At 38.6% G+C, this 24075-nt stretch overlaps 1 protein-coding gene and 1 pseudogene across 1 annotated transcript; both read right to left on the bottom strand.

The window, feature by feature from the left end:
• Nucleotides 1-414: 414 nt before the first annotated feature.
• On the bottom strand, nt 415-3714 carry LOC141011671 (uncharacterized; annotated as a pseudogene).
• A 4585-nt stretch (nt 3715-8299) lies between these two features.
• On the bottom strand, nt 8300-23718 carry LOC141011513 (uncharacterized). Its single transcript, XM_073484675.1, has 21 exons — nt 23415-23718; nt 23059-23102; nt 22553-22841; nt 21362-21405; nt 20341-20632; nt 19980-20023; nt 16409-16697; nt 15201-15244; nt 14330-14624; nt 13970-14013; nt 12978-13263; nt 12568-12611; nt 12189-12471; nt 11943-11986; nt 11766-11839; nt 11320-11534; nt 10957-11207; nt 10717-10845; nt 10334-10469; nt 10143-10172; nt 8300-9489 (listed from the first exon to the last, which is right to left on the bottom strand). Exons 1-21 carry the CDS (start codon nt 23716-23718, stop codon nt 9221-9223), a joined length of 3450 nt encoding a protein of 1149 aa, XP_073340776.1. The 3' UTR covers nt 8300-9220.
• Nucleotides 23719-24075: the final 357 nt, after the last annotated feature.

The following is a 24075-nucleotide window of genomic DNA, read 5'->3' as shown; positions in this document are numbered from 1 at the left end:
TATGTTTTTTATGGAAGGCAATTAAGATACGTGTTAAATTTTTATAATAAGGTTTGGGGTTTGACTATATCTGCTTTTAATTATTTTTACATGCAATATTGCCTTTGCCAGTGTGAGTAGTTTTATATTAAGATATCGAAACCGTACTGTTAACGTGGCCCAAAAACCGTGATGCATACCGAACCGTGGGAAAACTGTACCGTTGCATCCCTAGTAAATACTGCGTCCAACAACCCTAATACAGTTCAGTTTCCATCCAGGTCAGCCTCAAAAAGAAAGACAACTCATGGTTGCTACATACATCTTGTGATGCAGTTTCTTGGACACATCCTCAGTGATAGTACCTGGGGTCACGGGGGGTTTCGGGTCTTTCAACTTCAGACCCCCTCACCCAGGCGACCCGACCGGGATTGATCAGTTCCCGGCCTGTGTCCAAGAAGCTGTCGCCCGCTGCTTGTCCCTCCTGATCCACAGCCATCGTGAGGCTCTCTCTGCAGCCTCAGACGCTGTACTGATGGCTTTTCTCTTGCGTGCTCTGGTGATGCCCAGGAGGCTGTAGGCCTTACAGAGTGACTTTCCTGCAAAGCCCCTTCCTCCAACTTCAACGGGAAAGCACCTCGCACGCCACCCCCGTCTGCGGCACTCCTCCACCAGCTCCGCGTATTTCTCTCTTTTCCTCTCACTGGCTTCCTCCATCCTCTCCTCCCAGGACTGACCTGCTTGGATGACTGAGAGCAGGACGATGTCTGGTCTAAGGCTGGTTTCCATTATGTTTTCAGGAAATCGAAGCTGTTTTCCCAGGTCCACCCTTAGCTGCCAGTCCTTCGCTGCTCCCAGGAGGCCTGTTTGGGCTTTCGGTCGGGAGGGTAATTGTTCTCCAGCTCGCATGAATGAAATTTCATGCCTTGGTGGTTGCAAGCGCTTATTCTGGTCGATGGCAGTGTTGATGGACTCGGCAACTGCCTTCAGCACTTGGTCATGGCGCCAGCGATAGCGACCATCTCCAAGTGCTTTAGGACAGCTGCTGAGGATGTGCTCCAGAGTTCCTCTTCCTTGGCACAAGGGACACGCTGGAGTATCAACCTTGCCCCAACAGAAGAGGTTCAATGGGCTGGGCAGGACATCATAGACTCATCCAGACTGGATGACGAATTTGATGCGGTAGGGTTCTGCCTTCCACAACTCAGGCCACGAGATCTTCCTATTCATGGCTTCTTCCCATCTGGTCCATGTGCCCTCTTGTCTCAATCCCACCATCTGGCTTGCACGCTGTTCCTCGACCCCAGCCCTCACTTCGCGTTGAACCAGGTCCCGCCTTTCCTTGCCCTCAAGTTTGTTGTAGTGGATTGTCGGATTGTTCCCAGACCTGCACGGCCAGTTGCCACAGATCCCACAAGCTCTTTGTGACGCAGCCGTGATTCTGCCTGGTCCACGGCCTCCCTTGCCCTCCACTTTCTGCCAGTCTTCACCTCAATGCCCGCTTGAGATACTTTCAGGTCCTTGGATTTCCTGTATTGGAGCACCTCCCTTGCTCTGGTAACTGAACTCCTTAGTAAGGCTTTTGATGGGGAGCGTCAGCTTGTTCTTGTTACCGTAGAGGGCGATGCTGCTTAGGCTTCGAGGTAAGCCCAACCAACGTCGCAGGTGACTGCTGACCCTCCTCTCGAGTCCTTCCACAGTAGAGATGGGAAATTCGTATACCAGCAATGGCCACAGTATTCTAGGCAGAATGCCATGCTGGTATAACCACGCCTTGAATTTCCCCGGAAGACCTGACTTGTTGACTGTTGTCAGCCAACTCTCCAGTTGTTCATTGGTTGCCCTGATGGAAGCGGCATCCTTTATGGAGCAGTCAAAGGTTTTTCCGAGGCTCTTCACGGGTTTCTCTGTGACTGATGGTATGTGGGTACCTCCTAGAGAGAAGTGGAACCGGTTGATCACCTTCCCTCTCTTCAGGACCAGAGACCTGGATTTTTCCGGCTTGAAGCGCATCCGAGCCCAGTTGGTTAGTCTCTCCAAGCCCTGGAGGATCCATCTGCATCCACGAACGGACACTGTTGTTACTGTCAGATCGTCCATGAATGCTCTGATGGGGGGCTGACGGATTCCAGACTTGGTTTTGGGGCCTCTGCATTCCGGCTCGGCAGACTTGACCAGCATGTTCATGGCCAGGGCGAAGAGTATCACTGAAATGGTGCATCCAGGGATGATCCCTTTCTCCAGTCGATGATGCTCTGATGTAACTGTGCCGGAAGTGAACCTCAGATTAAAGCTGTTATAATAATCCATGATGAGGACTTTGATGTTGCTCGGGACATGGTACCTCTCCAATGCCACCTCCACTAGCTTGTGGGGAATGGAGCCGTACGCATTGGCTAGGTCCAGCCATAGCACAGCCAGGTCTCCCTTCCCTTCACGGGCCTCTCTGATCAGTTGTGTTATCACTCCACTGTGTTTAAGGCACCCTGGAACCCCTAAGATCCCCCCCTTTTGCACAGAGGTGTCGATATACTGGTTCTTTAGGAGGTAGTCTGACAGCCGATGGGAAAGGATACTGAAGAATATCTTCCCCTCGACATTAAGCAGTGAGATGGTTCTAAACTGCTCGATGGTGGTTGACTTGTCATCCTTTGGAACCCACACCCCTTCCGTGGATCTCCATTGTTGGGCAACCTTCCCCCTCCTCCAGATCACCCTCAGGGTCCTCCACAGATGCTGCAAGAGCTTGGGGCACCTTTTATACACCAGGTAAGGTACACCATTGGGTCCAGGTGCTGAGCTGGATCTGGCAGCCTTGATAACAGTTTGGATTTCTTTCCAACTGGGTACTTTGGTGTTAAGGACAGTGGTTGGAGCAGGTGGATTGATCAGGCCTCTGCATTCGCCTAGGTCCTCCTCCGGGGCTGCATCGCTGTAGGTGTTGTGGAGATAGGAGTCTACCTCCTCCTTTGAGCATGTGAGGTGGCCGCTGCGCTTCTGGCCTAGCAGCTGTTTGGTAAACCCAAACGGGTTTGCTAGAAAGGCAGCACGCCTCTTGGCTCTCTCTTTAGCCCGCCTCCTGTGCCACTCTGCTCGACGGAGGGTCAGTAGCTTCTTCCTAAGGACACCCCGTAGTTCTGCCAATCCTGGCTTCTCGTCCTCGCTTGCTCACTTGAACTGCCTCTTCAAGAGTCGAAGTTCCTGACGTAGCTGTGAGATCTTTTCTGCCCTGCGGTTCTTGGAGTACTGGTTTGTGGCAGCCCGCTTCTCTTCTAAACCAAACCTTTCAGTGGCAATGCTGATGATCATGGTTGCCATTGTTTGGAGTTTCCTGTCTGCCCCTCCCTTCATGGTAGCTTCCAGGATACCGTCAACATCCTCATCGAATTGCCGCCACTCACTTCCTTTGCTGGCTGGAGGCCACTTAACCCGCTGTTGGTGTTGTGGAATGCCTGGCGCTTGGGCATCTTGAGCATGGAGGTTCTGGGCTCTGTGGGGTGACTCCTGGCCCGGCTCCTCCTGCGTCTCACCAAGGTCCTCTAGAGCGTGGGGGTTCTGGGCACTGTGGGTTGATTCCCAGCCTGGTTCCTCCTGCATCTCTCTGAGGCTGTTCCTTGAGCGCTGCTCTGGCTGCGCATTCACCAAACATCCCATCTTGGTCTGGTGGATCTTCAGACCCCGTGGGTTTTTGCAGCTCTTGCCGCATACACATACGGCATTCATTGTCGGTTGTCCGTTTGCATGGGTCATTGCCTGGTTGTCCGTCCATGTGGGGTGCTCATTCTTCCCCCCTCTCGGTCTCCCCTGGGGGTATATTTCTCTGGGACTTTTCGTAGCTGGGTTTGGGTTTTTCCTCACAGAAGATGCAGATCGGGTTGCTGGCCCTTCCTGCCCCGGTTGCTGTCTTTCCGTGCTGTCTGCTGTCTCTCCAAGCTGTCACCACCCTGTCGTCAACCAGTCTGTTCCTGGCTGTCACTGGCCTAGCCAGAATGACATGGTTGCTACATACATCTTGTGATGCAGTTTCTTGGACACATCCTCAGTGATAGTACCAAAAAGTCTGCTCCAGGTTTTACTGCTGATCCCCTCAAAAACAGCTTCACTCAGACCAGCAACTCCTTAAGAAACACCAACTGTGAAAAATATACATCCGCCAGATGATTCCTCCTCCTGACACAGAGAGAGGAAGCAAGGCTCAAGTTTTACCATGAGCTGGCTACAATGACACGTCTTTACAACATGATATGATGCCCAGGAAACCTGATGTATCTCTCCTCCACTGACCAAAAAACACTGGCGACTTAAAGCCCACATGTCAATCACAAGCAACAAACTCTTCATATCCAAGAACCCTTAAATCAGAGTAAATGATGCTCTATCATGCGGACTTCTCTTGTAGGTTAGTTTATGGGAAATAAGATCCATGTGATTTTTCCTTTAGTATCAAGCCACAAAAAAGCTGTAGCAGGATGTGTTTCAGTTCATTTGCTGACATCACGTCCTGTAATGTGACTATTGCACACACTGTGATGTCGTTGCTGAAACAATATACTGTGCAGTTTTATAAAATTTACATCATATTCACTTAAAATTTGATCTTCAGTTGTATTCACCATTTGAGCCCCTAAAACAGTGATTACATGAGAGACCCAACCTAAACTATCCACACTGCCAATATAATGATTTATATAACTAAGATTTACTCACTTCAGCATCCATTCTCATGAGGTTGCCTATAAGAAGTGGCTGATTTTCAATCAGGATATCATAGAAGAGATCTTTTCCTTGAACTCCACTGGATTTCAGTGGCCCACTGATGAGCTCCCTCATCTTCTCCTCAGCAGTGGGCAGAGTCTTGACTTTATCATAACTCTCTTGTTGGATGACATTTTGGCGGAGGAGCTCATCCAAAATGGGTTGAACATTGCTCACTCTCTTGATCAGCTCAGATTGATGTTTATCCACAAAGTGTTCATCTGAGGAAAGAAGGTAAAAATTATTCTACAATGACTGATTGGATTTGAAGACAACATGAAGCCACTTAATATACAGGTTTCATTACAAGAGGCTATCTAACCTCTACTTTCTGTATCAAAGTTTAGATGATCATCAAATATTAAGAACCGACAATTTTAAAAGATTTTGTAAACAAGATTTAGTCTAACTGTGTGTGTATTGCATTCATTAAATCATTTTACAACAATATATCATGAATTGCTATAACAATTCAATAATACCACGCAGAATTTATCAGCAACCACTTTTCCTCTCATGAATCTTTTCAGAACAAACTCAAGTTCAACCTGTTTTAAATATCCAACCACGTAGTAAATTACAAAGTAAGTTTATCGTCAGATTCTGGATTTGTAAACAATCTGATCCGTGACTGACAGACAGAGTACAAGGCATTTACAGAGGAGACCTCATACTACCTGTACACCTACCATCTGGTTTGGTATCTACACCAGCTCCTCCAGTTGAGGGTCCTGCATCTGAAACAGAATTAGGGAAAATTAAAACTGTTTTACAATGGATCTGTCTTTAAAAAGTACTATGAACTCGTACTGAACTTGACTGACTGAACTTGGAAATAAGTTTTACAGTCAGATTCTCTGTTTAAATTTGGCTTGGTGTCGACAACCTGAACTCAGTGAGTAACAGACTTTTAGTGAGATGACTGTATATATAATACCTGTGCACCTACCTTCTGCCATTGTATTTACATCAGTCGCTGCCGCTGAGGATCAAGCAGCTGCAAAGACAAAAATTAGATTTCAGGACAATGTACTGCTCTTTAACTTTCTGCATACCTCTGTTATCTCATATATTGTACATATAAATAGTAAACAAAATGTTGTCTTGCTTTAACAATCAGAGCACAAAGAAAGCAAGATACAAGTTATTAATTAAAACAGGTACATTCCACACATTGTCAGGCTCACTTACTACAAATGGTCAAAAAACAATTTAAATTTGCACAAAGGAATGTGTCAATGAGAAACAGTTTATAAAGGCACAAAAAATAGTACGTGGCACATAATGATGCACATCTTTGATCCACCATAAAGGTACAAAGCAGTTTGTTGTAGTGTAGTAAACTATCATAGATCCTCATATTTAAGAAGTTTAGACCAGAGAATATTTGGTACCTTTGCTGATTATTATAATAGTTACCAATTAATTTTCAGTTAATTGACTAATTGTTTCAGTTTTACCTTCCAGGGAAAAAAAAAAAAAATCAACAAGTTTCCCTGAAGGAGTGCACCAATCAGGAGTTTACTTCTAAATATTCTAAGTAAACGTAAAGAGGAAGTAATGAAAAGTAAATTTCTCACATTCAAAGTCTCCTGGAAACCTCCAACAGACAGGACAGCTCTGTGCTGCTGCTACTTTCTCATCAATGCTAGGCTAATTGAGCTAGCTTATTTAAACAGTTTAACCGTGAAGCAGCTCTGCTCTTCGGTGTTGACGAGAAGTCTTCAAGCTGGACTGGAAATAAAACTCACCTCTTCTTCCGTCTGTATGTCGGTGTCTGTTTCAGTATCTCTGAAGATGTGAAAACAGAGTAAGTTTACAATCCAGACACATTTTCAGCTCGTTCAGCACCCTGAAAAAGAGGATGAACCAGTTCCTCTAGTCCGAAGTATTGTTCAGATCACAGTCAGATCACTTCCCTCTTTACTCCTCAAACCAAACAAACTCTGGACAGTTTGGACAGTTTTACATTGAAGCACTGATATGTTTTATACTTTACTTTGCATGAAACATGAGGTCATTATTTTTAAACTGTATATTACATCATAACAGTATGTATTCCTCTGAAATATGAGGATGTATTTTTTCAGTTTATTACTCTTCAGTTTTGCTGAGTTAAATATTGTTTTCAGTCCTCAAACACCCTGAAGTCCAACATCTAAACAACTGCAGCTTTTCATTATTCATTCATTATTGCTTTACTGTTTCATTTTGCACTGTATCACTTAAAACAATAATTTTGCCTAAAGTGGTAATTAAAGTGTCTTTTAGCTGTTTTAAAATGAATTCTCAAACAGATGTCACTTATATAAGAAAATCAAATGAGATTGTACCATAGTATGAAACTGTCTCCACCTCCTGCTTTATGATAGACACGGTAGATCTGATGATATTCATGAGAAACACATCATTAATATACCTCCACCTTTTGGAAATCAAACACAATACACACACATTGCAAAATAACATTTCAGATGACAATGTGTGCCGACACCTCCAGATTGTTTCATATCCAAACCTTGTAGTCTTCAGCTCCAACCAACATTATTTATCAACCAGCTCCCTCTAGAGCCACAAAAGGCTTTATACAACTTTGTCTCACATATGCAGCGGTGCTCTCCACTCCCCAAGAACTGGAAACAGACTTGATCCTCTTTAAAATAAGACTCTGCTTTCAGCCTCCTTCCATCCGTCCAGATAGATTATTAATCAGCAAAAGTCTGAAGACAGAAAACATCAGCAGCAGTCAGACGAGAGGAAATGTAGATCAACAAGTGTGTTCACTCGTCTTCACCTTCATTACATTTCAGAGAGAAGCTGCAGCTCATTTCTTCGTCCAAATGTTGGCAAAGGATAAGCATGGTTGCACCATTTGATAAGATACAACTTTTATAACATTTTAAAATACTTGGACTTAAGGACAATACAATCATACAAATTCAGGTAGTTTGTTACTTTTGCAGGAAAGACTAATCTATTAATCATCCTACAGTTTCCTGACTGACAACATCCAGCTCAATATCATTGAATCAGTAAGGACATGAACCCCCCTGAACACAAATAAATGTTAAGGTCAACATGCACATTTTTAAAAACCTGGAGGGAAAGACAAGCACACGTGATTTCTACATGTGATTATTACACTTGCTTCATATTGTCAGAGGCAGGTTTACAGACTGTGACAAAAATGTGAGACATGAATTGGCAGAAGAACAATACTGTACTAACAAAGACAGAGGGAAAAGGAATCTTTCCCAGGGAGAGCAGCGCTGCAGAACGAGGGAAATATATATGTGTAGAGCACACCTGACTCAGTGGCAGCTCATGCAGCTGATGACCCTCCATTCAGCCCCTGAAGACTACAAACAGAAAAGAACGGGGACACCTAGTGCCGGGTGGAGGGGTTGTCACAATATACTATTTTTAAGAAACTCCATTCAGTCAAAATTTAAAATAACAATCACAAGATTTTATATTAAATTTCAGAATAGAAAACATTTTGAACGACCACTGAAAAGCACTCTTATTGAGCAGAATTAAAAGATGTAACACCAGATAAAAAGAATATTTTGAACAAATGAAAGTTTAAAGCAACTTTAAAATGTACAGATAACCATTCATAATCAAGCATGTTTTACAAAATTATATAAAAAACAATAGATTCTCAGTCAATTTGATAAAAACATTACATGTCTAGTTTTCTTCAGTCTTTTCTTACATCATCATCTGATAAACCTTTTTTCTGAATCTGGTTTCTAATCTTACATGAAATCTCATCTCATGTCATCAAAATGAAACAATAGGCCTCACTGATCATAGCAGGGAAGACACTGCACACCATACACATTTTTATGTAAAAGGTCCAGTGTGCAGAATTTAGGAGGATCTCTTGGCAGTAACTAAATATATTTGAGTTATGATTTCATCAGTGTATAATCACCTGAAACTAAGGATCGTGTTTTTGTTACCTGAGAATGAGCCTTTTATATCTACAGAGGGAGTGGGTCCTCTTCAACACCATGTTACAGCAGGCCTTGTCCAGAACAGACACGAAAATAAAAAATAAATAAGTAAAACACTGAGAGAAAGCGGTCATTGTAGGCTTGGAAGAGGAGACATTAGAGAAGAACACCTTTTTTCAGGCTCACCAGAGCTTTTTGTGACGTAGACAGAGCCCTGATTTTCAAAATGTCTTGTTGGATGACAAGAACAATTTATCTACATAAAAGCAACACATGATAAACGAATATATATAATATAAACATAATTATAGATGTGCAAAATCTGTTTGTTTTGATCACTGACACATTAGAACAGTGGTTATTAACCTTTTTGAGTCACGATCAAATCGAGTTTAAGAACATATACAGAAAAGAGGAGATATAAACCAGGATATTTTCATAAATACTGGCTATTAAATTGTTATGTCAATCTGTAACAATATTAGGTTCAGGTAGCAAAGAGTTAATGTTGTAGGTCACAGTATTTATGACTCCTTCATCTTGAGATCAGCAACAAGATGTGACTCCTTCTCTTTAAGGATTTGGAAGAAGATGTCTTTGGCTGCTTGACCTCCAGCTTTCAGGGGGCCGCTGTAGAGTTTCCTCATCATGTCCTGAGTGGTCGGGATAGTCCTGATTGTGTCATAATCTTCTTGTTGGATTACACCTTCTTTCTGGAGATTATCCAATATTGGTCCTATATTGGACACTCTATCGATCAGATCACACTGGTGTTTATCTACAAAGTGCTTCCCTGAGGGTGGAGGGGAGGAGAAACACTTTCATTACATTATTGTCAGGCATCAGTTTCTTTAAAAAAAGAAATAAAATTAATATCACAAATATAGGTTGATGGACAGTTAGTCACTGTTTAAATTGGACAGTAGAACATTCAACATTAATTGGTGTAGTTTGTTTTAACCTCAAATGCAAAATATAAATTTTTTTGAGAAATTTAAATATTTTATTGATTAGAAATTTTCAAGAGGGCAACTTCACAGGAAGTCTAAAGGAAATACTTGACCACAAATTCTATACAATTGCTTATCTCAAACCTTGTTACAATCAAATGTTCTGCTGGGAAACCTTTGGACTGGTATTCATGTGGATGTCTCTTTGAAAAGCAACACCCACCCAGACACGGTTGTAGACCACGTAACCCCCTGATGGCAACGACGTTCATTGTCATTAACTTCATCTGTCAGTGGATTTAATGTTGGCGCTGATCGGTGTAGGTTAGTGGCACTGTCTAACAAACCCCCCTTATGATACATTTTTGATTCTCTCTTTTTCGAAAAAAGGGAAATCCAGGTGTAAGTTGGCTCTGAAGCTGAATGGGAAGCGGTCTTGTGCCTCTGAAATACAAAGTGGAATTCTTCTCAATAGAAATAATTTCAAATGTCTTACCTTGTATATGAGCAGAACTTTGGTATTCATCTGAAAAAAAAGGGCAGATGTAAAGAAAATATGGATATATAGCTGATTCACTGCTGTTATCTAACAGTAGACATCTGCTTATCTCATGGTGCATATTCAATAACATGAAACTTGTACATTGAAAGCATTCATACATTCTTGTGATATTATATGAAGCTGACCTTTTCGAAGTGCACAGGTCCATACTGGCTGGTGCTCATTTTCTTTTGTGAGCTTGAGCGAGAACTTTCTGTCTGGATTTTCAACGTACACTTCAAAGAAATTTGGGTCTCTGCTTTCATATCTGAGCTTTAATTTCTGTGGGGGAAAATATGTATATATACAGTAAGGAATTTCTCTCTTTTTCATGCTTTAAAATGAGAAAATTGTTGTGGCAGTGAGAAGTAGTGTAGTAAGTAAAGTTGGATAGTTTTGCTTTCTTTTCATTTACAAAGGAATTTAAAACAAAAATGCAACTGTTGTCTGATTGTATTCATCTTGTAGCATCAAACTCATTTCTGAAACAAAGTTCACTCCAAAGATTTAAAAGCAGTTCAAATCAAACCTCAGGATAAATTTCTGCACCATCCAAATCTGCTGTGAGGATGAAGCGATCACGCATTTTCAGGGACTTCTCTGGATGTGGCTTTTGGATTGCTTTGTATCCAGAGGATAACTGTCTTCTGTCTATTGCCTGTAGGAAAAAAACAAGGTTACAGGAACCAACAATGTTGTCTGTGTTATCAGTTTATATGTGATGTGTTTTATTTGAATTGGTACTGGTGACAGTAAGATATGCAATAACCTGTTGTAGTCCAGGATCACGCGGGATCAGATAAACATGGAGCGTCAGGAATGCCGTGTTGGTCTTGTACATTAACACCTTACAGTTTATTTTCACTGGAACACCAAATTTCATCAGGACCGCTCTTGGAGAAAAAACTGGTTCTGATAACTTGACATGGGACGATGTGACCTCAGCCACTTTTTCCACAACGTCTCCACAGTCATCGATGTGTAGGACTGCAAACTTGTCTCTTATTTCAGGGTTGTTATCTGCACAAAACACAAGCACACATGATTAGTGAGGAGAAAAGGATTAACTCAGTTTTTTGGAACATTAAAGTTTTATGAATTTTATCTTATTATTTTCTTCATGTTCACTTACCTATGCAGATCCAGTGTGGCAGGTACACTACATCCAGCTTCCCAGCATGGACTGTAATGTCAATAAGGGGACCTGCAAGCCTGTACTTCATGCTCTCCATCCTCTCCATAGGTTCCTCCCAAGGGCAAAACTGGTACTTGAAACTGACCTTCTCCTTACAGACCCAGCGCAAACCAGAGACACTGCATTCAAAGTGTCCTGCTTCAGACTGAAGGCTAAGTCGTGGGAAACAAAACAAGTGAGTTTGTGTATGTTTACAAAAATACTGTTTTACAGGCACAATGGAACAAATGTACATAAATGTGCCTTATGTTTGCATTGATATAACCAGTAACAGCACACAGAAAGATTTTAGTTTTCTTTGTGTGATGAATTTCAAGAACCAGTCTTAATATTTTCTCTAGTTCCAGTTTACTGTGATGCAGTATTTATGATGTTATTTTTACCTGTAAGTTGGAGCCTCATCTGCGTCTGTACTGTTCACTTCAGGTTCAAGTTTAGTCCAGTCACTGGAGTCCTGCTGCAGAGCACAATCATTTTACAAGTAAGGGGAAAGGACTTGTTTTGCAGCATCATGTAAATGAGCAAATAAACTGAACAATTTAATGAATATAAGGTATTACCATTGTACTTCCACAGTCCTCATGCTCAAGGCTTCTTGAAGGACCTTGTGAAGACACATAGGATTTTCTTTAAACAACGTCATGTTCATATATAATATATATATGGTGACTTTCCATATTTTTCACTGGTAAAATATGACTTAGCTTAAAATGATACAGACCACAATCTGCATTCAACATTTCTGACATTTAAATATTAATATAATAATAATTAATTACAATTTTTTTTAAATTCCCACAGCCTACCTTCAGATCCTGAGCTGATGTCTGACAGCCTCTGCACCAGATCTCTCCTGTTCATCTTATTGAAAACCTCCCTGATCACCTCCTCAGACTGTTGGCCGTAGACCTCCACCATCAGCTCCACTGTCTGAACTCTGTCTGCGGTCTCCAGTCGGCGTCTTGGGATTTCTTGGCCTTCCTTCATTTTAGTGTACAGCAGGACATGCTTGAATTTCTCCAGATCCCCGGGACTGAAATCTTCCAGCGTTTCCAAAAGCTTCTGCTGAAGCAGTGTCACATACACTTCCTGATAGATTTAAAATAAAAAGGGGACATTTATGTAACTTAGTTTTTCACCCTACATTTATTGAATGAAAGCTGTGATGTGTAAAGTCAAACTCACTCTCTCAGACGGTGCAGGTGGATGTTTACCCACAGGGTGTTTCTCTGAGGAGAAAAGAAAAAAAATTGACTCAGAGGGTTATAATCTAATTACACAAAAAGAGTATAATCAACTTTAATCAGGTTCACTTACTTTAAAAAGAAATACAAATGTAAAATGTCACTGCAAAATGATACATAATCATGAACACTTTCACAATCTAAAACAATCCAATACAAAAGCCCTGAAACAAATACGAACCTTGTTAAACTAACAACATTCAGTTTTTGTTGAGACAGTGTGAGTTGTTGATTTGATTATTTCATTAATGATTTATTGATCCATGCCCATCCCTTATGTTTTTTTTATTATGAATTATAAAATGTATTTATTAGACCTTCATGAGACACTTTTTGTCTTCTTAGTCTTACCTTTGAGTCCTGAGCTGGGCTTTGACAACCTCTGAACCAGATCAGTCCTCTTCATGTCCATGAAAACCTCCCTGGTTAACTCCACAGACTGTTGGCCGTAGGTCTGAACCATCTGATTCACTATTCCTGCTCTGTCTGCTGCATGAGTCAACACCCATGAGATATGTGGGAGGTTCTTCTGGGAGACAGTCAACTGCAGCATATTCTTGAATATCTTGAGCTCTGTGTCACTCAAATCATTCAGAGTTTCCAAAAGCAGCTGTTTAACAGCTGCTTTTGTTGCTACCTGAAATAATAAATACATTCATGAGACATTTATTTAATCCACTGGGGACAACTACAAATGTGTCTCTTTGAAGCTTGTCAATGTTATTATAAACGTGGGTGTTTCAGTTGGATCACACAAGTTATTGATCCATTTAGTAATCACTGTTGATTGACTGCAGTATGTGCACTTTTTTTATTGATTAGTACGTTGACCTGGTCTATTGATTTATTTTTTTTAAGTAACTCAATGTACAAAGCAAAAGAGTATTACTGTTTCAGGCTTCGCTTTAAGTCTTATAAACTGTTTTTTTAATTTTATTTTAATTCACAGGCTGCACATCTTCTCACAAACACTGAAATAAGTCACAGTGGCTCAAAGAAAATGTTTTCATTATTTCATGTCCTATATTTCCTTTATGCTTTGGAAAAGGTTTAAAGTACAATAAACATGTTTCTGATGGATAAACTTTTGATTCTAAATGAAAAACAATTAAAATTCAGGAAAAATCCGGAATTCAATCTCAGTGGTAAAGATATCATATCATTATTATATTAAATTAAGAGCTCAACCTGAACGTAGCTTCAGTTCTGTGATAAATTAACATATTATTAATAAATCATGAGTTTGGGTCGTATCATTATTTAAAATATTAAATATGATGATCATTTTTAACAGCTGTCAAAGGAAAGCTGTGTTGTATGAAGTCAGATGTGACATTACTCACTTTGTGGATCAGTGCAGAGCGGTGTTCATCTGCAGAGTGTTTCTCTGAGGAGAGAAGAGGTAGAAAGTCACTCATAACTGATGACTGGTCTAACAGCTTTAAATTAAAATGATCAGGCAATATTGCCTCATGAAAATATACAAAACACAAAAAAAAGTTAATCCTCCTCAACTGTGGCATATAAATTGTCATTTCTACCCACTCTCTTAGTCATAATATATTCTGTACACCAGCTAATGTGTCTTCTCTACATTAAAACTATTATCATTAATTATATAAATGGAAGACAAAGTTTATAAACTCAGACATGTTATATACCAGTTTCATGATTTTAACATGTTTTTATCTTTATTGTCTTACTTTTGGATCCTGAGCTGCTGTCTGACAACCTCTGCACCAGATCAGTCCTCTTCACCGTCTTTAAAATATCCTTGATTGTCTCCACAGACTGATGGCTGTAGTTCAGCACTATTATAAACACTATGTCCTGCACGTGTGTTGTCTGTGTTCGCAGCATTAATGCAGAGTTTAGGAAGCGTAGGCTGCTGAAGTCAGGTTGACTCAACAGTGTATCTTTAAACTCTTCGAGCTCTGTGTCACTCAAATCTTTCAGTGTTTCCAAAAGCAGCTCTATAACAGACTCCATCGATTCCACCTGTTAAATTCAGAGAAAATGTTCATGAGATTAAAATACAGTTTCTCAGCAAGGATGATGACAAATGTTTCTGTTCACATCTCATCAATGTCTCTGTTTAAGAAATGTGGATATGGTAAGAGTTCGTCAGCACAAGGTGATAACATTTATTTCAATTGATCACATATACCTGTTTTTATTATGTGTATACAGTTCTTTCTTCCTTGTAAAATCAAATTGATTTACTTAAATCCTCTTTTACAGTTATTTTATTTCTGTTTACAGGTTCATGACTTTTTATTTTACCTGTTTGAGAGTTTCCTCATGTGAACATAAGAAAATCTGTTTAAAGTAACAGTGCAAATAACTATTACTATAATAATTATCATAAAATAATGTCATAAATGTTGTTGAATGTACAACGTACAATTTCATTAAGTCGAAGGTGATGTCTTCAAAAGTCTTGCTTTGTTCGGCCAACAGCCCAGAACCCAAAGATATTCAGTTTATAATGTCACAAAACAGAGAAAAGCAGAAGATCCTCATAAATGCTGGAACCAGAGAGTGTTTGGCATCTTTTTTATTGACATCACTCACTTTCTGGATCAGTGCAGGCCAATCTTCTTCCACAGAGTGTTTCTCTGAGGAGAGAGGAAACTTAAAAAAGACTCACGAATGATTAATTTAACAACATAATCAGACAATGTCAGATTATAATGATTCTAATATTGAGGATTTATTGTAAAATGCCCAGAAACTCTACTTAATCGTAACTTCATAAAAAATCAATAACAAGATTCCCCTGATAAACACTTTATTATTATCTATTAAACTGTGTTAAACGTCATACACTGACATATGGATTAAAATAATTACAAGACCAAACACTTCAGCTGACGAACCTGCAGCAGCTGCAACACAGTTAATGACAACTGTTATTGTATTAATAAATACTCTGTGTGTAACCTTTATGTGTACTTGTCTTGAGTATAATACTGAGTCCTGAGAATAAAAAGCCTTTAATGTTTCAGTTTCAGGTGTGTGAACTGAAGGCAGGAGGAAGTAATTATTACAGAGATCACAGAGGGAATCAATGAGAAAACACTGTGATTAATTAACTTACACAGACTATCTCTCTCCACAGTGGAGTGTAGTGTACGTCAAAGCAAAGACACACAAAAAGACAATTCAACAGATTCATGTGAAATTATGTCGACAACATTAGATAAATTCCTATCAGGCCATTAACAATACAAGACTGGTAATAATGAACTCAATGGACCAAAAACAAACAAGATGTGGCCCAATAAAGAAGAGTGTTTTCAATAAAAAGATGTTGAGCCCTTTGAAAACACAACATTTACAAAAAAAGGACCAAAGATTCAGAATCAGTCAGATCTTGACTTTAAAGTCAAAATCCAAATCATTCAACTCTGAAGTAATCTGTCTAATTTCATATTTATTATTTATTTTATTTTTTGTACCAGTAAATTGAATTAGTTAGATTTGCCACTTCAAAAATTAAGTATATATTTTACATAGTGGAAAAGTCATTCCTTTATTTTGAAGATAACGTAGAACTAACTGTGAAGTTTCTATGGTTCAGTTTTTGTTCGATTGTGTTTGACAGGTGATGAATCAACTCTCTGGTATTGTTGCTGTCATGGCAGGTCTATACGGTGCTGTTGTATTGATTTATATTATAAACTTCATCTGATATTTTGCACCAGAGATTAAAAGATTTTGTAACATTGTGTCTTTGTCTGTTATTATGAATTAATGTGACAGTTGTCCTTCTATCTTACCTTTGGGTCCTGAGCTGGTCTCTGACAGCCTCTGCACCAGATCAGTCTGGTTCATGTCCATGAAAACCTCCCTGGTCACCTCCACAGACTTTTGACCGCATGTCTCCACCATCACATTCACCAGTGACTCTGTCATGTCTTCCTTCTGCAGTCTGCTCCAGGTAATCTGTGGAAGGCTCCTCTGGAAGAACGTGAACTGCAGAAACCATGTGAAGGTCTTTTGCTCCACATAACTCAGATCATAGAGTGTTTCCAAAAGCAGCTCTTTAACAGCACCCATCGTCGCAACCTGGACGAAGTAACACAATGTACAAAGCAAAAGAGTATTATAGTTAATGGCTTTGCTTAAATTCTTATAAACTGTTTTTTTTTTTTTTTTTAATTTACAGGCTGCACATCTTCTCGCAAACACTGAAATAAGTCACAGTGGCTCAAAGAAAATGTTTTCTTTTTAAAAAAAAAACTTTGTTTTTAATTGTTTTATACATATTAACACTTACAGAATATAAAATAAGAAAGCACAGACTTGTATCCAAAAAATAAAAATAGATAAATGAATAAAACAATAAAATAAAACGTTAGGTCAATGAGTCACTTTGTTGTCGCTCTTACAGCCAAATCGAGGGAGTCAAACCCCGGAGCTGCCCCATATGGCTCAGCCTCTGTGTCCTTCATTACATCAGTTCGTGTTCCTTTATTTGATAACTAGTTCCTTTTATGTGACCACACAGTGAGAGTGCCTTTTGGTTAAAAGTCAAAGTCAGAAGTTCTGTATCCGGGTGTTGGTACCCTCGGTGTACGCTGAAGAGGGCTGTGGCATCCGAGAAGCACACATAGGGGTCACAAACATGTTTCTATAAGCACATACTGTATGTATATAACTACACAGACACCTACACTTCTACATACACTACCCACATGTAAATACCTCTTAATCTTTACATACACACATATATATAAACATTTTCATCAATTACACATGAGCCGCTGTATCAATGTATGTTGTGCATTTTTCTCCAGTTATTAGTGAATTTGTCCAAACAAAGATTCAGGGAAACGGTTAGCCTTTCCACGTGTCGGGGGCTCTTTGTTTAGCCACCTTCTCGTTATAGCTTTTTTACTAGCTGCCAACATTATTTTAATCAGATACTTATCGCTATAATTAATTGTGGGTGAGATATTCCCAAGATAAATTGTACAGAAATCATGTTTAATTTCGAAACCCATTAATGAGTTAATTTTTCCTACTATTTCCAACCAGTAAAGTCGAATAGTTGAGCAGTCCCAGAAGATGTGGAAATGATCCACCTCGGAGTTTTTCAAGGTAATATCTGTCTTTTAGGTTTTGGTAGCTAACTTTATCAGAAATGAGACAGTATGTTGTGATGATGTTAAAGTACCGGTGTTTAAATCGCCAATCCATCTGGGCAGGTTTAAAATCTTTATAACGTTTAAGGGTGTTTTTGTTCAGCAATTCAGGTTTTCTATATGTGAAGAGTATACATTTTTATCTCCAAGTAATGCTTGGAGTGGTATATTCAGCTGGTTTATATCCAAATTTTTCCACTTAGCATTGTAGTTTGGGTTGCACCAATGAATCAAATATCTCAATTGTGCGGATTTATAAGACAATCCCCCTTTTTCTTTGGGCAGTTGCAATGTATTAAATCTAATCCTTGGTTTTAGGCCTTTCCATATGAACCCGGAAACAGTCTTCTCCACTCAATAAATTGTTTTGTAGGTATTTCTATAGGTATTGATTGAAAGAGAAAAAGTAATCGTGGTAAGATGCTCATCTTAATTATGTCTATTCGATTATGGAGGTCCAATGGTAACAAGGTCCATCTGTTTAAATCTGCCTTTATTTCTTTAGTAATTGGTAGGTAACTAATCTCCAGGTATTTAATAATATTAATGTCCCAAGTGAATTCATAAGGATTTTTTGTGTGTAATTATATGAAATGATTTGAGTTTTGTGTATATTTAATTTATAACCTGAATAATAACCAAATGTTTTCCAACAGGAAAATAGTTTAGGCAAGCTCAAATTGGACTGTGAAAGAGTGATCAGTACATCATCTGCATAAAGGCAGGTCTTAAATTCTGTGTCTTTAATCCAAATTCCTCTTATTTCTTGATCTTCCCTGATTGCTTGTGAAAGTGGCTCTATGAACAAAGCGAACAGGGCCGGACTTAAGGGACAACCTTGCCTGCAACCCCTTTCAAGAGGCACAGAGTTAGTTAGACTGCCATTTATTTTATTCTGGCTATAGGGGAGTGATATAAGTTCTTTAAAAATAGAATTATTGAGCTGTTAAAGCCAAATATTTGCAGTGTTAAATATAAATATTCCCAGCCAACGGAATCAAATGGCTTTTCGGCATCGAGGCTGAGAACAATAGATTTATCTTTAGTTTTGCTCATATGTTCAAGTGTTAAGCCCGTCTTACATTATCTTATGTCTGTCTGTTCTTGAGGAACCCTGTTTGGTCGTCATCTATTATGTCAGGAAGTATATTCTCAAGTCTTTTTGCAATTATTGAGGCGTATAATCCGTAGTCTAAATTTAGTATCGATATACAGAAGGTCTGTACGAACTACACTCAGATTTATCTTAACACATCTTTGGGATTACAGAAATTGTGTCATATATCTGTCATATATTTTGTTCACATTTTGTCTAGTCACTTTTATCTGCTCTAATAATTGGGGGTCGTTTTGTTCAATATGTTTAATTTCTTGGTCCTTGAGTTCTTGTAGTAAGTCTTTTGTTTGTTTCTTCTTTTCCTTCTTTTTAATAGAAGACCACATTATGAGTTTTCCCCTGATTACTTCTTTGGCTGCATCCCGCACGTTACTTGGGGGTACTTCATCATTTTCGTTATGTTCTAAGTAATCTTTAAATTCTTTTTCAATATGTTTTTCACATGATAGGTCATTTAATAAGCTGGTGTTAAATCTCCATGTTGTATTTTTAACTTCTGTGTCCAGGTGTAGAGATAGATACACACCCGCATGGTCTGATATGTCTTCAACCCCTATTTCGCAATTTATGATTCTGTCTGTCCGAGTTGAACATGACAAAGTAGTATATTCTTGAATGTACGCTGTGGGGATGGGAGTAGAATGTAAACTGTCTTTCTGTCGGGTGCAAAGGTCCATCATACCTGCTTCAAGAAAGAGTGTCTTTACCGCAAGTGTCTCAGGATTTATTCTCTTTGTTGAAAAGAAAATGTTTTCATTATTTCATGTCCTGTATTTCCTTTATGCTTTGGAAATGGTTTAAAGTACAATAAACAGATGTTTCTGATGAATGAACTTTTGATTCTAAATGAAAAATCAATTGAAATTCAGGAAAAATCCTGAATTCAATCTCAGTGGTAAAGATATCATATCATTATTATATAGAGCTCAACCTGAACGTAGCTTCAATTCTGTGATAAATTAACATATAATTGATAAATCATGAGTTTGGGTCGTATCATTATTTAAAATGTTAAATATGATGATCATTTTTAACAGCTGTCGAAGGAAAGCTGTGTTGTATGAAGTCAGATGTGACATTACTCACTTTGTGGATCAGTGCAGAGCGGTGTTCATCTGCAGAGTGTTTCTCTGAGGAGAGAAGAGGTAGAAAGTCACTCATAACTGATGACTGGTCTAACAGCTTAAAATTAAAATGATCAGGCAATATTGCTTCATGAAAATAAACAAAACACACAATTACAGTTAAACCTCCTCAACAGTGGCATTTAAATTGTCATTTCTACCCACTCTCTTAGTCATAATATATTCTGTACATCAGCTGATGTGTCTTCTCTACATTAAAACTATTATAATTTATAATGTAAACAGAACACAAAGCTTATAAACTCAGACATGTTATATACCAGTTACATGATTTTATCATGTTTTTATCTTTATTGTCTTACTTTTGGATCCTGAGCTGCTGTCTGACAACCTCTGCACCAGATCAGTCCTCTTCATCATCTTTAAAATCTCCTTTGTCTTCGCCACAGGCTGTTGGCTGTATTTCAGCACTATTATAAACACTGTGTGCTGCACGTGTGCTATTGGTAGTAGCAGCTTCAATGGGATGCTTAAGAAGTGTCTGTGGAACTCAGGTTGACTCAACAGTGTATCTTTAAACTCTTTGAGCTCTGCGTCACTCAAATCTTTCAGTGTTTCCAAAAGCAGCTCTATAACAGACTCCATCGATTCCACCTGTTAAATTCAGAGAAAATGTTCATGAGATTAAAGTGTGATTTCTCAGCAAGGATGATGACAAATCTTTCTGTTCACATCTCATCAATGTCTGTGTTTAAGAAATGTGGATATGGTAAGAGTACATCAGCACAAGGTGATAACATTTGTTCAATTGATCACACATACCTGTTTTATTTCAAACCACTTGTATACATGTATACTTTTCTAGTGTAACCAAATCCATTTACTTTATCTTCTTATTTTATTTCTGTTTGCAAGTTCATGACATTTTATTTTACCTGTTTGAGTTTCCTAATGTGAACACAAGAACAAACTGACTGCAGCTTCAGTTCTGACAAACCTTCTGATGAAAATAAATAATTTGTTTTTAGTCATCATTAATAATATTCAAGATTAATTTCATTCTACTTCTATTCAATGAGAACTGTATTGTTTAAAGAAGCACTGCAAATAACCATTATCATAAAATGCATAATGAAATAATTACATAAATAAATGTCGTTAAAAGTACATATCAAAATTTCAAGATGATGCCTTCAAATGTCTTGCTTTGTTTGGCCAACAGAGATATTCCCAAAGATATTCAGTTATACAAAGCAGAAGATCCTTACAGACGCTGGAACCAGAGAGTGTTTGGCATTTCTTTTTTTTTTTTAAATGTTGATCAGCTAACAGATTAATTATCTTAGCTTTAGTTTAAAGTCAGACAGATGTGACATCACTCACTTTCTGGATCAGTGCAGGCCAATCTTCATCCACAGAGTGTTTCTCTGAGGAGAGAGGAAACATAAAAAAGACTCATGAATGATTAATTTAACAACATAATCAGACTGTGTGACTATAATGATTCTAATATTAAGGATTTATTGTAAAGTGCCCAGAAACTCCACTTAATAGTAACATCATAAAAAAATCTATTAAACTGTGTTAAATGTTCATATACTGACATATTAATTAAAATAACTACAGGACTCATTTCATTCATTTATATAAGTCACCTACCTTTCATTAATAAATACTCTGTGTGTAACCTTTATGTGTACTTGTCTTGAGTATAATACTGAGTCCTGAGAATAAAAAGCCTTTAATGTTTCAGTTTCAGGTGTGTGAACTGAAGGCAGGAGGAGGTCATGATTACAGAGATCACAGAGGGAATCAATGAGAAAACACTGTGATTAATTAACTTACACAGACTATCTCTCTCCACAGTGGAGTGTAGTGTACGTCAAAGCAAAGACACACAAAAAGACAAGCCAACAGATTCATGTAAAATTATGTCGACAACATTAGCCAGATTTCTATCAGGCCATCAACAATACAAGACTGGTTATAATGAACTCAATGGACCAAAAACAAACAAGATGTGGCCCAATAAAGAAGAGTGTTTTCAATAAAAAGATGTTGAGCCCTTTGAAAACACAACATTTACAAAAAAAGGACCAAAGATTCAGATTCATTCAGATCTTTACTTTAAAGTCAAAATCCAAAACATTCAACTCTGAAGTAATCTCTGTCTAATTTCATATTTATTATTATTATTTTATTTTATTGTTTTTGCACCTGTAAATTAAATTAGTTAGATTTCCCACTTTCCCAAATTAAGTATAAATTTTTCAGAGTGGAAAAGTCATTTCTTTATTTTGAAGACAACGTAGAACTAACTGTGAAGTTTCTATGGTTCAGTTTTGTCAACTGTGTCAACTGTGTCAAACCTTGTCAACTGTGTCAACTGTGTTTGACAGGTGATGATTCAACTCTCTGGTATTGTTGCTGTCATGGCAGGTCTATACGGTGCTGTTGTATTGATTTATACCATAAACATCATCTGATATTTTGCACCAGAGTTCGAAAGATTTTGTAACAGTGTGTCTTTGTCTGTTATTATGAATTAATGTGACAGTTGTCCTCCTATCTTACCTGTGAGTCCTGAGCTGGTCTCTGACAGCCTCTGCACCAGATCAGTCCTCTTCATGTCCATGAAAACCTCCCTGGTCACCTCCACAGACTTTTGACCGCATGTCTCCACCATCACATCCACCAGTGACTCTACCATGTCTCCCTTCTGCAGTCTGCCCCAGGGACTCTGTGGAAGGCTCCTCTGGAAGAACGTGAACTGCAGAAACCACTTGAAGGTCTTTTGCTCTTCATAACTCAGATCATAGAGTGTTTCCAAAAGCAGCTCTTTAACAGCCCCCATCGTCGCAGCCTAGAAAATGTACATGTTCATAGAGAAAACGTTATTTCTTTTAAGATGTGTTTTTCTACAAGATCACCTAAGCTGCTGATATATTTGGTAATTATCTGTTTGTTATTTCATAATTCATGTTTGGTTTAATAATCATCATTAATGTTGAGTTAATTTTAAACCTGAATCTCACTGAATAAAAACTGTACTCTGCATGGTCAGATATGATATTACTCACTTTTTTGAACAGTGCAGACTGGTGTTCATCCACAGAGAGTTTTTCTGAGGAGAAAGAAGGAATAAAAGGAATTAAAAATGATTATTGTTGTTAATTATACATCGGGCGTGACTGCTTTGTAAAAAAGATTTCAATACAAAACATTCAAGATAAAATTAAACTCAAAGCTCATCAAAAGTTACATCTAACTTTTCACGGACATTTTTCTCCCTCTCCTGAAATGATTTTTAATAATAATCAGTCCTAAAATATATTTATGATTTATGTTTATTTTCTCTACAACATAGATTATTTTATTCAAAATGTAAAGAGAAGAGGACATATATTATGAACATGTCTTGTCTTTATTGTCTTACCTTTGGGTCTTGAGCTGCTGTCTGACAACCTCTGCAGCAGATCAGTCCTTTTCATCATCTTTAAACTCTCTTTGGCCCTCTCCACAGAGTGTTGGCCATAGGACTGCACCATTAAACACACTGTGCCCTGCATGTCTGCTATATCCTGCAGGCCCGATGACATGTATTTTGCTTTCTGCAGCATCAATTGGATGGATAAGCGTACCTTGTGGTAAACTGGCTGCAGGGTGATCTTGAACGTCTCGAGCTCTGCTTTACTCAAATCTTTCAGTGTTTCCAAAAGCAGCTCTATGACAGACTCCATCGTTTCCACCTGATAAATTCAGAGAAAATGTTCATGAGATAAAAGTAGAGTTTCTCAGCAAGGATGATTACAGATTTTTCTTTTCTAATCTCATCAATGTCTGTGCTTTAGAAATGTGGATGTGGTAAGAGAGCATCAGCCATATAAAAAAGTAATGATACAGTGGATAAATTGTCCAGTTAATCACCTTTACCTGTTTTTTTTGTTCTGTTTACAAACTGTATTTTATTTTCATGAGAAGATTCATGACTTTATTTCACTGCCTGGGTGTAACTCTTTTACAGTCTGTGTTATAAAACCTGTATGAGCCTCCTGGTTTAACAACAGAGTTGCTTTTATTACCTCAATTGCATCTTT

This window comes from Pagrus major, chromosome 17, assembly GCF_040436345.1.
Source record: "Pagrus major chromosome 17, Pma_NU_1.0".
Classification (NCBI taxonomy): Eukaryota; Metazoa; Chordata; class Actinopteri; order Spariformes; family Sparidae; genus Pagrus; species Pagrus major.
The sequence above is the reverse complement of the archived record's forward strand: the minus strand, read 5'-3'. Positions and strand labels throughout refer to the sequence as shown.

Excerpts from the sequence above, each read along its gene's own strand:
- LOC141011513 (XM_073484675.1), bottom strand. The coding sequence starts at position 23,718 with ATGGAGTCTGTCATAGAGCTGCTTTTGGAAACACTGAAAGATTTGAGT. Across the intron at positions 12,612-12,977 it reads GCCCAGCTCAGGACTCAAAG|AGAAACACCCTGTGGGTAAA; the intron begins GTAAGACTAAGA and ends TTTTCTCCTCAG. Across the intron at positions 10,846-10,956 it reads GTGATCCTGGACTACAACAG|GCAATAGACAGAAGACAGTT; the intron begins GTTATTGCATAT and ends TTTTTCCTACAG.